Raw genomic sequence first — 14,144 nt, 5'->3', positions numbered from 1 at the left:
TGAGAGGTGCCATAAAACAAATGAAGTACATGTGACAGAGAGGCTAGGGAGAGATGAGAGGCCCTTATGGTTTACTTCCTTTCCCCTTCACTTATTTAAGTGAAAAAGCTTTCTCAGATCTTGCATACCTAAACAGAAATCGCTTCGGAAATATAGAATCTGACCTAAGGATTCACCTTTCTAAATAAAACCAAACATTGAAAAGGTAGTTGCCGAGATGCAGTGTCAACCTTCCCAAAAAAAGTTTCGATTTTTGCATATTTTTTCAATATAAAAGAATTTTATCTTTAGTAATTTGAGTATTTGTTTGGTGTGGTTACTTGTTATATTTTTTGCGAATTCCTGTTTTAATGTTTGAAAATTAAATCGTACAAATTGCTGGGGGTCCCCGGCTTCCAGTAATGATTCATTGGGGGTCCTCAGGAGTCAAAAGGTTCGGAACCACTGATCTAAAAGAAACTTTTTTATGGATGTTGCATGAAACATAAACACATTTCTTTGCAAAATGTCTGTGCTAGACTTTCACACATCACCCACACTAAAAATAAATGAAAGGAAAACGGCCACATTAAAAGAAAATGAAAGGAAAACGGTATTTTAAACAATCTGTTTAAGAATTGTTCAAGGTCATCAGGGCAAGCCTATCTGCAAAACAGAGCTAGCTCTATCAGGGGTGCCCTGAAAGGCGATGGCCCTGGGCCAGAGCCCACTTTGCCTTACTTAAAACGTCTTATGTGCACCCCACTGTATCGCATTTGGACGCCAAGGACCCCAAACGGCATTTCAAGACTTGTACCGCAACAACAATACACACAACATTACACAAACAAGAACAGACTATATGAACTCAGCACTTACTTACATCTGCAACCTCTGTTTTTTACAGGAGAGCGATAACACTCGGGTATCAGACCCAGATTGTATTCCCAAGTCAGTAGGTAATGTGTGAAATAGGAGCTCTCAGCAGAAATGGTGGGAAAGGAGTAACTTGAAAGGTATTGGCCCTGGGCGGACACAGGGTAGCAGCTGAACTCAGAATGGGTGGGGCTAGGAACCTTACAGGGCCTTTGTGCCGAAAGGTGACAAACACAGTGATTGCGTAAGTGCCAGAAGACCAGGTGTTCATGTCAGACACCACGCTGCCTACTTGGATGTTGTACTCTGCCCGTGGAAGTATTTCAGGGCTGCTGAAAAGTGGAGGCATGCCGCCTTTCTAATGTGAGACCTGTAGATACTTGGAGTCTGTAAGCAGCAGATGGGAGCCTGTGCAGCCTGGAAGGGCCATTGGGCATTCTACCTGTGTGTACATGTGTGGCTCACTGAGCACCTAGAGAACAGGCTATCCAGGTGTGCAGATACATGATTTTCTAGAAAATCGTAGGCAATTCAAAATTGTTTTAGTTAGCAACTGATTGCTGGTCAGGCTGGAGCGTGCATTCACACATGCTCCACCCTGAAGTAGCAATCAGCGTCTCACTAAAAATGTTTACAATACTTGTTTAATCATATATTTATTGGTTTTATTAAATACAGTAGATTTCAAGCATTTTTGTTACTTGATTAAACGATATGAGGAGCCATGATCATAGGTATTTAGCACTAAATGTATATGATTAACAGAAAATAATTAGAGGTCACGTGCTTGAATCCCACTGAAAAGGTGTGGGCCACACAGGTTAGAATCACTGTTGTAGTGAACACAGGAGTCGGGGGTCGGAAAATAAACAACTACTGGATAGGAAGTCTTATTCCTCACAGGTAAAAAAATAAATCGCTGGATGGCCGATATGTTTTTAGGGCTGAAACAGATGTTTCCTAGAACTTTGAGAAAATGAGATTCAGGATGCCTGGATGAATCAAAACACCAGAGGCATTGAGAGTGAGCAACGAGGAAAGTTCAGTTCAAGTGGAGTTCTGACACACTGAACGCTAACTTCAGCTCCTTGTATCGTTCAGAATGCAGTTACTTGGAGGAAAAAGTAAATGAGACACTGGGACTAGTAATCAGCCTTCTTGCAGAGAGCTGCAGCTAGGTAGCGAAAGGCAGAACTCGGCAAAGTTCCTATGGTTATGACTTGGACCTGGAGTACAGAAGTCCAAATGTACTGTGAACTGACTGCAAAGTAAGACCACTGCACTTGTGTAGCCAAAGAAACCCACCCCACTCTTCTCCCCGCAGAGGTTCAAGACTCGGAGAGAGTCACCCTCCCCAAGGACGGCACCTGGGAACTGCAGCTCTACCTTCGATGTGCCAAAACAGGAGGCAGTACCTCAAGGCACCGCACAGTGAACGTAAATAACTGCCTATCGATTAATGAACTCCCATTGCTGCAGAAGACATTGTGGTAAATGTTCCCAACATATGCCTAACATTTACTTTCATATGGAGTGAAATAAGGAATAACAGCATATTCATACCACGCAGGAACATTTAATAGTGACAGACGTAATTCCAATCTAGTTTCTTCAACACTTGAACCTAAAGGCACATGTAACAACCTCCTCTCCTTTTCAACCTCTGCAAGATCTGGCTGTGCCCAATGTATCAGTCCCAAATTACAGCACTAAAATTAAATTGAGGCACTGTCTTCCCTCATAAAATTGTTAAAGGTATTCACAGAAGTAGATGACAGAGGACAAGATGGGTTTTTTCCAAAGCCAAGGGCTAACCTAGATATTTGTACTGGTTAATCTTTTCATCAGAAATGTTAATGATTTTCCATGAAAAGGTTTTAGATCATGCTGGTCGCTCAAAGATCATGACACTTGGTCCTGCGCTATGTGAATAATAAATGAAGCTGCTCTTTGAGATCAGAGACATTTAATAGGGCAGGATCATCAGCAAAATGCTAGCTGCCTCTTTGACGATTGTAGTATGGTATGAGTGCCTAGTGTTAATTCAATAAATCAGACCACAAGCAAAGAGCATAAACTGCAAGAATGCCAATACACCCCCTTGCCTTAGACCGTCACACTAAGCTTAGTCAGGATTGTGTAGTCACAATGCCAGCCATGAACCTGAGTGCAAATAGAAGCACAACACTCAGTCAATCCTTAGGTACCTGAATGGAACAATATTTCATAATAAGCTCCCTAGCTTCTTGAAGGCAATACAAAAACCTGAGTATGCCACCAGCACGCCTGCCTTTTTGAATGATTACAGCACTTGTTCACCACAGCAAACAAAATGTTAACTTGATCATGAATTAATTTGGATTGCCTGAACACTGTGTAATGTCCTGTGATGATGTTTTGTCTTGGAATGTTGCTGATTCTATGCGTAGAATGTTACTGTTCAAATGTGTGGGTAGTTTTAGTTGAGATGCAGGAGAAGCTGGAGCTCTACTGTGGTAGCTTAGTATGATGCAGACTGAATTAATCTCTTACCTTGACCACGTCTTGGTGGTGTGATCATTGCACCCTGTCTTTTGGGGCAGAGTGAGTAGAGTTCTCATCGACCCAGGCTAACCTTGTGCAAGGATAACTGTAGCAAAAATTTGACCAATTAAAATTAAGCAATGAAATAGCTGGGAAATAAGTTATCACCTTATATTTTTGAAACCTGGACAATCGATACTTAAATCTTCAAGTAAAAGCATCCTCGACTTTAGAAACATTAAATGCAGTTATTAGAAAAATGGACCACCAGTCCACTCAAAATTTCAGCATAGCATTGGTGATCCCATATAGATCAGGTGCTCCGGATGCCTTCATTTGCATGATCATTTTTTTTTATTTCTCTTGTTCGCCAGATTGAGTCCACCACACTCATTCAGAGAAGATGTCACGTGTTGATAGGGGCACTTAATGTAGGCGAGCGATTGGTACTCAGAATTCCGGATGGAGCTACTAAACCTGGTTAAATCTACCTATGGGAACAGACTAAGAGCATGCAAGCAACCTGAATCCGTAATCCGTAGCATCTTTGCTCTTTTTCTTGCACTTGTTTTTACGCTTTAAATGGGCAACATTTGATTTGTGTATACGTTAATAAACTGGGCTGTTCTTCACGGGATGTTTTTAGCATCAGGAGTGGAGTGTTGGATGAGTAGGAGGTTTTGGAGGAGCGGGCGGTATTGGAGAGAAGAATGGTCTGAGTGTTGATGGAAAGAAAGCTTGGGTGGGAGGTCGGGTACGGAGGAGACAAGTGGCAAATTGAGAAGGACAGTATGGATGAGAGAACACTTGTGAGAGGAATGTTTTCTTAGAAGAATACATGGCTAACAGGTAAGGAAGTAGCAGTTGTAAAATTTGAGTGCGAGGTAGAGAGGTTTGAGTGTAAAGTTACAAGGCAGCGCAGGTTGGAGGTACAATAGGAGAAGACGAGGATGGTTGTAGAAGGAGGTGGTGGGTAGAATATTGAGGAGGAGAACTAATACGTAAAGATCTTTCTCTGAAGTGGGAAAGGAAGAGGAATACAGAACTCTGGGATGAGACACAGAGCTTTCATCTAGTAATGGACGTCCTTGGCTGGGTCATGCTGGATTGCCATTCATTACTTAATGTGGATTACATTTGATGAAAGCCCTCCTGAGGAGCCATTGGTAGTCTAGAGAATCACAGCTTAGGAAGGGTGTATCCCAGGGATGATGTTGGTTCCCTGGTACAGGACGATTGCAAAATCATAGCATTTCTCTGCTTTAAATCACTTGAAAATGCAGCTTCAGAAACCACACACAGACAAGAATCTAAAGGGTCTGTCTAGACGCAGCAACGTGTAACAGCCACAGCTTCCCAAAATCACCAGTAAATAGGAATTTGTGAAGTCCACCTAAAAGTGGAAAGGCTGAATCCCTGGAAACACTTTTTCCCAACCCACTCTGTAAATTTAGGATCTATAGGGCTTGCATAGACCCTGTAAGGGGTAACCCACTAGAAGATAGGGCTTCCAAGAATCCACCAAGCAAATTAAGAATTTGTGGTCCACCTCCAAGCAGCCCACTGAAAAGGCAGCTTCACAGAACCACTCAGTAAATTAGAAGTCTCTGAGATCCACCTAGAAGCGGTGAGGTGCAACCCACTCTGTAAATTAAACCTCTGTGGGGTCCACCTTGAGTGATGTGACTCAAGCCACTGAAGGATACAGCTTCAGAAATCAACAAGTAAATTAAGAATGTATTGGATCCATGAAGGTGCAAACCATTGGAAGAGCGTGCGTCCAAACACAACAAAGTAGCTGGATCAGATTTTCTGAACCCCAACTTCATAAATTAATAATTGAAGTGTTTTAAGAATAGAAGGCCCGCAGTTTTGCTAAACTCATAGTCTGCACATCTTTCCCTGCAGAAGCAGGTAAACTCTGGAACATACTAGCTAAACATGATTGTGTCATCCATGGATTTCTAGCCTTCAGGGTAATCATAAAACATCAGCCTTCATGAGGCACCCCCTCCTATGGACATTACATTGCTGTCTTCCATGTGCCCAGAAATAGCAGAAAAATACTTCCAGGACGTGTTGTGCCTTTCTTCACTCCCTCACTAGTACCAGGCATTAGTAAAACTGTTAATGTCAGTACCACGGATGTAATAACAATACAGCCTTCTAATCCCTAACCTTGCAACAATTCTTCTTCCAAACACCTGGCATCACAAAATCAACATTTTCTTAAGCCCCTGCTACCATGACGGAGTCCATTTTAACCTCCAACATCCGTCTTTATGCCATAACGGACCAGTATCTAATCCAGGGGTCTCCAACCATTTTTGCAATAAGAGCTACTTATATGCAATGAAAATAATTCCGAGGTACTAACATTATTCGTTTTGTAATAGTGACCACATTACTGGCCAGCATATACAATATTACTAGCAGTGATCACATTAGTGAGCACCTTTAGTGCATCGAGCATGCTTCTATCTGTAATGTAAAAAGGCTTTGTCAAAGAGGAGTAACTCTACATGGGTTACATAAAAACCATAGCTGCAATGCCACTGGCACCAAGTTAATAATGTTATTTAGAGGTCTCCCCTATGTCACAGGGTTTATCACTCAAATAAGTAAAGATGTTAATTATGTCTTCCCTATGTCAAATGATTTATCACTCAAAGATTAGCTTATGAGTTCTGAAAACACGCATATTTTCATATTGAATAAAGACTCTCAATTTTGGTATACGCATGTTGACTTGATCAAGCAAGAGCTTCTAATTTAGCAAAGTGGCCTGCACAAAGGAGAGCTATTCATAAATAGCTGTAGAGCTACCAGTAGCTCTTGAGCTACTCTTTGGAGAAGCCATATCTCCTCCAATCAGAAAACAGGTATGATACTCACAGCACACTCTGGAGTCGAGCCCACCAACACCTCTGCAAGACCATAACGTGTACTCATTGCCTGCAAAACTGTTCCCACGCAGGGTGATTGCATTAGTCAATGGCTTCAGATGTTCTTGATAAAAATACAAGTCATTTCATATTGAAAGGGTTTACAAATAGGGGCATAAATGTACCCCTATCAGGCGTGCATTATTAACAGTGCTAACCAGCATTGCTCTTCTTGAGTGAATAAAAAAGAATCCGAACTTCTTGAAGCTCCATGCATCTAAATAAGGCGTACCTGGATAAATCATGTTCTGTTCCATCACTGTTGGGTTTCATAGTTTTTACTCACTATGGTTTTGATTCCCTATGTTTTCTTTTTCTTCTTGAATCTGCAGTATGGCATCGTGGTGGCTCAGACGGATGCTATTTGCACTGATCCTCCTGGTTCCAGTAGAGCTTTTTGGTGAGTTCAGTACTTCTGTGTGTGTTTTTTCTTCAGTGACGAGGACACCACTGATGGGTGGCAAACATTTATTTGCCCCTCCTGGTGAATTTTACCTGATCCTGGACTCATGGGACAGCAGGCGGCACCAGAGAACTGGTAAAATTGGGGCTCACTGACCAGACAGGGGCTATTTCACACTGATTGGTACATCTTTCCTTGTTTGTTAGTTGAGGTCTTGTACTTGGTTCTGAAAAGTATTAGAATGAAACAACCGTGTACTTACTATCTACTATTGTGTGGGGTCAAAAAATGGAAATTGTAACCAATTACGCCCTACCTAAGCTGTGTGGGATGTACTGAACCCTGGTTCCATCAGCATTCCGAATACAGGGGCTTAATTCACATTTGTCCGTCAGTGCGTATCATGAGCACAACATTCTACTTACTGTCTTGCTACCACCTCGAAGATAGTATATCACGTTTCGGAACACTTGTATGAACAGACAGTTGTTGTTAGGGTCGGAGTGAGACAGAAAATAGGTCCGGGTACTAAAATAAACGTGGCCCCTTCTGTGAATGAAATGGCTCCAAAAGTGTCCCACATTTGCAAATCAGGGCAGTTCTGAACTTGCAAAGACAAGCTGTATAGGTGTTTTGCAAGGTATGCAATACTGCTCATACTTGTGCTTGCTGTAGGTAATATCAGAGAAATCAACGCAAACTGCCAAATCAAATTCCATACCATTATCTCTTAGACCAGTCCCCCTACAGGCCAGTCCGACCTCTCTTTTTTTTCCAGAGGGTGTTAATGAGAATTACTTATGTAAGACACGATGCCAGCAATGAAAAATCGGTTTTCTAATGCAGCCTATGCACATTATTTCCTAAGACAACATTAGTAGTAAAGTATTTTCATATATATATATATATATATATATATATATATATATATATATAATATACACATATATATTCCCTGAAGCCATAACTCCCTCTGTAGAGTAAAATTAAGCTCTCATTACGAGTGGCCTTGTAATGGCGATAAGGCCAGTAACAGGAGTTACCTTCCCCATCAGACAAGTTGTGGTGTTTCACATGGAGATTTCGGATGCGGAAAGACATGTCGGAATAAGCAGAGAAACATGATTCCCATGTGTTAACCCCCCAAAACTTGTATTTGCCCTTATTTCACTGCCTCCGGAATTACTGGGACAACAGTGTGACCGTATTTCTAGGACAGGGAAAACATGGCACTTCTAAGGAGACTTACAGTGGCCTAGGCAGAGCAGGGTGCTCATCCTCCTATTTCAATGAGGCAATAAGCTACTTCTGTAATTCTGAACTGAAGTGCACAGCTTCAGTTCAAAGAAGAAAAATCCCAATTACTCCTGCATCCATTCTCATTACAGACATTCGCTTGAGCAAAAAGGCTTTCAAAGGATGTACTGCATGTCCATTACTTGGAACTTTTCCAGATCAGACACTTTAGGAGAAAACCTGAAGGGCCCCAGAGATCCTCTAGGATCCACTAAAAGGGGAAAGAAGCTTTAATCCACCTATAAACTGGCTGTGGTTCCCTCTGCAAATCAAGTCCTTGCTGCTGGGGCCGTGCTCATGGGATTTGCTCCTGCTACCCCTCTCCCTAGGCTTTGAGGTAGTTGGGGCTCTTTCTGATTGTCAGCAGTCTGAGAACTTGCCTACACATGTGAGATCCATGGTGCCCACGCCTCCCCCCTAAAAAATAAACAGGAATGCCTGTGGTACACACTTACATGGGTGGTGAGCACACCCACCTCTCTTTGACTGTGTGGTGCACACTCTCCTACACAGGTGCACACATTTATTGCATGAAACGTAACTTAACTTTTTTCTGTGATTGGGTGCTATGTGCAGGTTTGGACGTGGAACCTCATTAGGAGCAGCCCAGAAATTGGTGTGGTATTTATACCACCTGGTGAATCCAAAAATCTCTGGGTAAATACCACTGAATTACAAGATTTTCAGGAATGACATGAGGATTTTGGTACTTACTGCACCAAAATCTATTTAAGCACCAAAATCTGCATGTACTGATAAATAATGGTCATTTTCCATCGTTTTAAATTTAGATAGATTTTGTTTTTACCTTTGTGAACTTTTCACAAAGCTTAATATTGCGAGATGCTTTAATAGCAGTTCTGGTGCATAAAATAGTTATTTGTTAAAAAGTGTTTGTACTGCTTCCTGTGCCTGTTTACTGTAGGCCCCCTGTGTTTCAGCCAGCTTGTTCTTTTTAAACTGCTGTTTTTTTTATCGGTGTCTGTTTGAAATTTCCCTCCTAGTTTGTTGCAAACAACTGCTTAAAGAAAGGTCCCCCCTCCCTCTTTAAAAAAAGGCTACATACACCTCAGTGGCTAACCAGAGTGTATGTAGGAGACTGCTTAATCTGCTCCTGTGATTTAAAATGTGTTTAGAAAGTGACTGCACCACTTGTTTTTGCCTTGAAAAAGCCAAATATCTGTGTGTGCAACAAGCAGTATTTCAGTGCTTTTCAATCTGTCCCTTACCTGGAAAGTAGACTCTGCTATCCTGGAAGTGTGGATTCTGCCCCTCTGTATCCAAGGAGATTCTGAATAGAGCAGCACCCTCCTCCTCCCTTCAATAGGGGCTTGGGCTTAAGTTAACTTGGCCCTTATATAAGTTTCTATTGGTTGTTGCATATGTTGTTGTGATTGGTTGCTGGTAGTAGTATGTCTATTGGTTTAAGGATTAGGGTTTGTGATCTGATTGGTAGTAGGGCTGGGATTCCCTTTTGGTCTGTGGTTTTAGGGCTTGTAGTGTGATTAGTAGTAGGGTTGGGATTCCTATTGGTACGTGGTTTTAGGGCTTCTATTGTGATTGGTAGTAGGGTTGGGATTCCTATTGGTCCGTGGTTTTAGGGTTACTTTTGCGATTGGTACTTGGGCTGGAGTTCCTATTGACTGAGGCTTTGGGTTACAGTTGTGATTGATAGTCAGGATTAGGGGTGTGATCGGTTAATAGGGTTAGGTCTATCATTGGCTCTAGGGTTTAGGGTTACATATCTGATTGGTTAGGACTAGGTTTCTAATGGCCAATATGGCTAATTAAGCCGAGGGCTTAGGGGGTCTGAGCTCGGATGTCAAGGCTAGGGGCAGAGAGGACAAGGGCAGTTGCCTGTTTGCGCCTGGTCTGTCCTAGGGCCAGAAAGGCTGCCCAATTTTCCATTTACCAGAAAGGATCTTATTACTTCTACATCCACCAGCATACAAACACAATATCAGCAAAGGCATCCAACTCATGCACCACAATCAGACTTCATACAGATTGCAATGTCTCATCAACCAGCACAAAACTTCACATACCACACCTTGCACAAATCCACCACAACTACAACATTAAGACACCTTCATTCTCACACCAAACACAACTCTGTCCATTCCCACTAACACATCCTACCATCCCCCACACAACACAAACCCACATTATACATTTCCTTCAGCCATCCAGACATGCACAATCCCTGTTCATGTAAACCAACAGCACTATCTTCTATTTGCTCCTGTCAGATCCCCTTTTTATCATGACAGTACCTAAACCCAGCCTTCCAACACACCATCCACAAACACCCTCCCCCTCTCTTCACCAATTACACACAACCATACAGTCCTTACACTCTACTCCTCCACACATATTACCTGTTCCAGTGATCAAAACTAACACAAACACCCCTAACTCTAGTCCATCCCCCCTTACATGCCTCATACACTCTTCTCCAAAACACATCAACACCCCCTGTAATATTCTAATTCCACTCACCAGCACTAACTCACATACAAATCCTTCACAGAAAACCACTAAGTCAATATATCCTCTCACTATTCAACAAAATCAAAGCAAACCACACACAGCAGCACATCAATATAACACACTTTCATGCTTTCCGCAACACCCACTCCCACCCTCATGACTACAAAAATAATACAAATCCTGACCTTACACCTGGAGTCACACTCTTTACAAACCTCTACCAGAAGCACCCCAACACAGCAACATTCATTCACTTGCCTCCCATCCAATGCAGTTTAGAGCCTTACATTATGATCCACATGCTCCTCCACCACCCCATCCCATACTCCTTCCACACTAAGCAGACGGAAACAAAATAAACAACATGCCACTTCTAACAAATTCGCATCCCCTTGCCTATTACACTATAAGGCTGCTCAACAAAAAAACTACACTCACCATGTCAGTCTTAGCTACCAAGGCCACCACCAACACACAAAGGCCCATCAAAATGCCTCCTAAACCTGCTGGAGGAGGAACACTAAGTAGAAAAACAGGCCTATTGCGACCCTCATACAATTATCACAGCTAACACACCTGCTACAAGCTCAAAATATACTGCTCACCATCCTCCAAAACAAAATGACACTGCCACAAACACACATTTTCTGAACTGCCTGTTCATAAATGCTTGATCACTCTAAAAAACAAGCACCACATCTGGGACCTGCTCATTGACACATAACTTGACTTACTATTCGTAACGGAATCATGGTTGGGAGATGACTTGGCCCCAGTGTTGCATGAAGCCTTTCCTCCTCCCTATCAAACCATCACACAAAACCGTATAGGCAAAAGAGGAGGTGGACTAGCTATTATATTCAAACCAGCAATAAATCTCAGTAAAACATACAACATTTCCATACAAGGTTGTGAGGTCCTCCTCACCAGATGCAACCCTACACCAACTTTCTCCTGTAACTTTCTCCACCTTTACAGACCTCCACCTAACAATTCAACATTCTCAGATGATTTTCTAGACACAGTCTCAAACCTTATAACATTATACTCAAACCTACGCACTCTTGGGGACCTAAACATTTGGTTTGACAAACCCAATATGCCTCATTCAAAAGCTATCACCACTGGCCAAGTCACATTGAACCTACATCAGATTGTACACAATTCCACAGTCATCACTGAACACATCCAAGAGGTCATTTTTGCAAACCCTGATCTGGCAACCATTCAAAGCATCACGCCTGTCACATGGTCAGACCACCATTTGGTAACTTTGACATAAAACACCTCAAATCAACACACCCCATAGCACCTTACATACATGCATCTATCGACCATAGAGCAAACCCAATTTTGATGACATAGAAACACAGCTAACAGCCAATTCACATCTAGACACAATAAATTCTGTTCCAAAACTTTGAGTGGCTACAGGAAGCTTTCGATATCATAATACCACTCAAAAACTAAACAGGACAAAAGAAAACCCACACCTTGGAGAAACACAGAACTTAAAAAGATAAAGCAACAAATCAGAAGGCTGAAACGGACCTGGCATAAAACAAACAACATTCAAGACAAACTTCAGCTTCACAAACTTAACAGAATATACAAATTATCAATCATAAAAGCTATAAAAGGTACTACTCGGACAGAATTCAAAATACTAATTCTGCAACTAAAGAATTTTATAAAATTCTCAATGAATTTTGAAAAACTAAATGCATGGAAGGAAGTCATCCCACTACTCAAGATTTCACAAACAAACTGGCAAATCATTACACAACCAAGGCAGACACATCGGACTCCTATTTAAAACAGAAGAAAACCATCAGCACCAACGTATTTCCTAAAATCCCCTCCAAGAGTAAACCAACCTATCCTCTGCTCTCCTTCAAACAAATATCACAAGGTGAATTTATGGATTTAGTCAAAACAAGCAGGCCTTCCAGCTTCCCTTCTGACCCTTGTCCATCACACATCTCCAAGAACATTATTTTATCTACTTCTGCTGCCACACCTGTAAGAAGAATCATCAGTAACTCTTTAACTACAGGAACTTTTCCTGATGACCTGAAAAAGGCGTACATATGACCTTTATTAAAGAAAACAAATCTAAACCTGCATGACCCCAACAACTACAGACCAATTATAAATTGACCTTTCCTGGGCAAACTGATAGAAAGAGCAGCATTCGCCCAGATGTCACAATTCATTGAAGACAACTCTATACTTTGAATACCAAACTGGATTCCGCCCAGGAAGAGGCACTAAATCAGCACTCATAGCAATCTGGGATGATCTAAAAAAAAAAAAACAGTCGACCGCAATGGAGTTGCTGCACTACTTCTCTTGGACCTCTCAGTTGCCTTTTGATACCTTTTGTCCGTGACACCCTAATTCAAAGACCCCACAAAGCCAGCATAGAAGGGACTGATCTCGACTGGATTACATCCTACCTTCAAAACAGAACCAGTATTATCTATTCTCCCCCTTCTCATCCAAACCCTACCTCACAAAAGCAGAGTACCCCAAAGGATCACTCATTTCATCTATGCTTTTCAGTATCCACATGATGTAATTACCAGAATTGATCAATGATTTTCAACTTACATGCTACAACTATGAAGATGACACACAAATACTACTTACATTGGAAAGCCCTATAGACATTGTAAACTCATAAATCTTCAGTTGCCTCAGAGCCGTTGATCAGTGGATGACTTGGAGCCATCTCAAATTGAATGCTTCCAAAACGGAAATACTTGCATGTGGCGACTGAAAAAAATATGACCCACTGTACGACTGGCATGACGATCTGGGACCACCTCCTCCAGTATCCAAGGAAGTTAAAAACCTTGGAATTACCATGGACTCCAAGTTGACAATGACTGCCCAAGATGACAAAGTAGCACGATCAAGCTTCATCACCTTGCAGACTCTGCAACGCATCCTTCCCCACCTCAGGTTTCCACACAAGGTGCAGGCAGCTACCTCTCTTGCACTATCTGCCTTGAGAGCACTACACTGCTTACTGGTTGCCAGAAGATCCACCTTCAAGCTGCTTTGTATCACCGACAAAGCTATACATGGAACAGGACTGCTTTTTATCAGAAACAAAATAAACCAAATACATTCAGCAAAGAAACCTCCGCTCAAGAATGGCACCCCGCCTTAAAACTCCACCATACAAGAAAAAGACAATGGAGCTCTGTTCAAGCAGCCAAACTATGGAATAAATTACCCCCAGATATAAGATCCACAGATAACTATCTTGTCTTCAGAAGACTACTCAAGAGTTGGCTCTTTCCTTCATAACCACCATATCCAAACAGCAATGCACTCCATATGCCTGTGTTGATAAATATTTATAATCTGATTGTGTGTATATTCTAGATATGTATAGTTCTTTAAGAAATATGTATAGTTATTATTTCATAATAAACTATACACTTACTCTTTAGGCCTGTTTAGCAAATGTATATTTACTCAATGTTAAATATATTTATATGTGTGTGTAAAAAATATATATGTGTATATTATTATATGCTTAACATGTTCATAAGTCATTGCATAGCTCCTGGGTAAGCTTTTATCTTAGATACTTATGAATCCCTGCTTTCTTTTTAAGA

General features: G+C 41.6%; 1 protein-coding gene across 2 annotated transcripts in view; it reads left to right on the top strand.

The window, feature by feature from the left end:
* TCN2 (transcobalamin 2) overlaps nucleotides 1-14,144 on the top strand; it is a 112,206-nt gene that overhangs the window by 13,346 nt on the left and 84,716 nt on the right. For both annotated transcript variants that reach the window (XM_069214458.1, XM_069214457.1), the window contains exon 2: nucleotides 6,656-6,723. In XM_069214458.1, coding sequence (XP_069070559.1) covers nucleotides 6,657-6,723 — 67 coding nt within the window. In that variant the 5' untranslated portion in view covers nucleotide 6,656. The remainder of the gene's footprint in view (nucleotides 1-6,655; nucleotides 6,724-14,144) is intronic.

This window comes from Pleurodeles waltl, chromosome 11 (assembly GCF_031143425.1).
Source record: "Pleurodeles waltl isolate 20211129_DDA chromosome 11, aPleWal1.hap1.20221129, whole genome shotgun sequence".
Classification (NCBI taxonomy): Eukaryota; Metazoa; Chordata; class Amphibia; order Caudata; family Salamandridae; genus Pleurodeles; species Pleurodeles waltl.
Note: the sequence above shows the minus strand (reverse complement) of the source record. Positions and strands in the feature narration are given on the sequence as shown.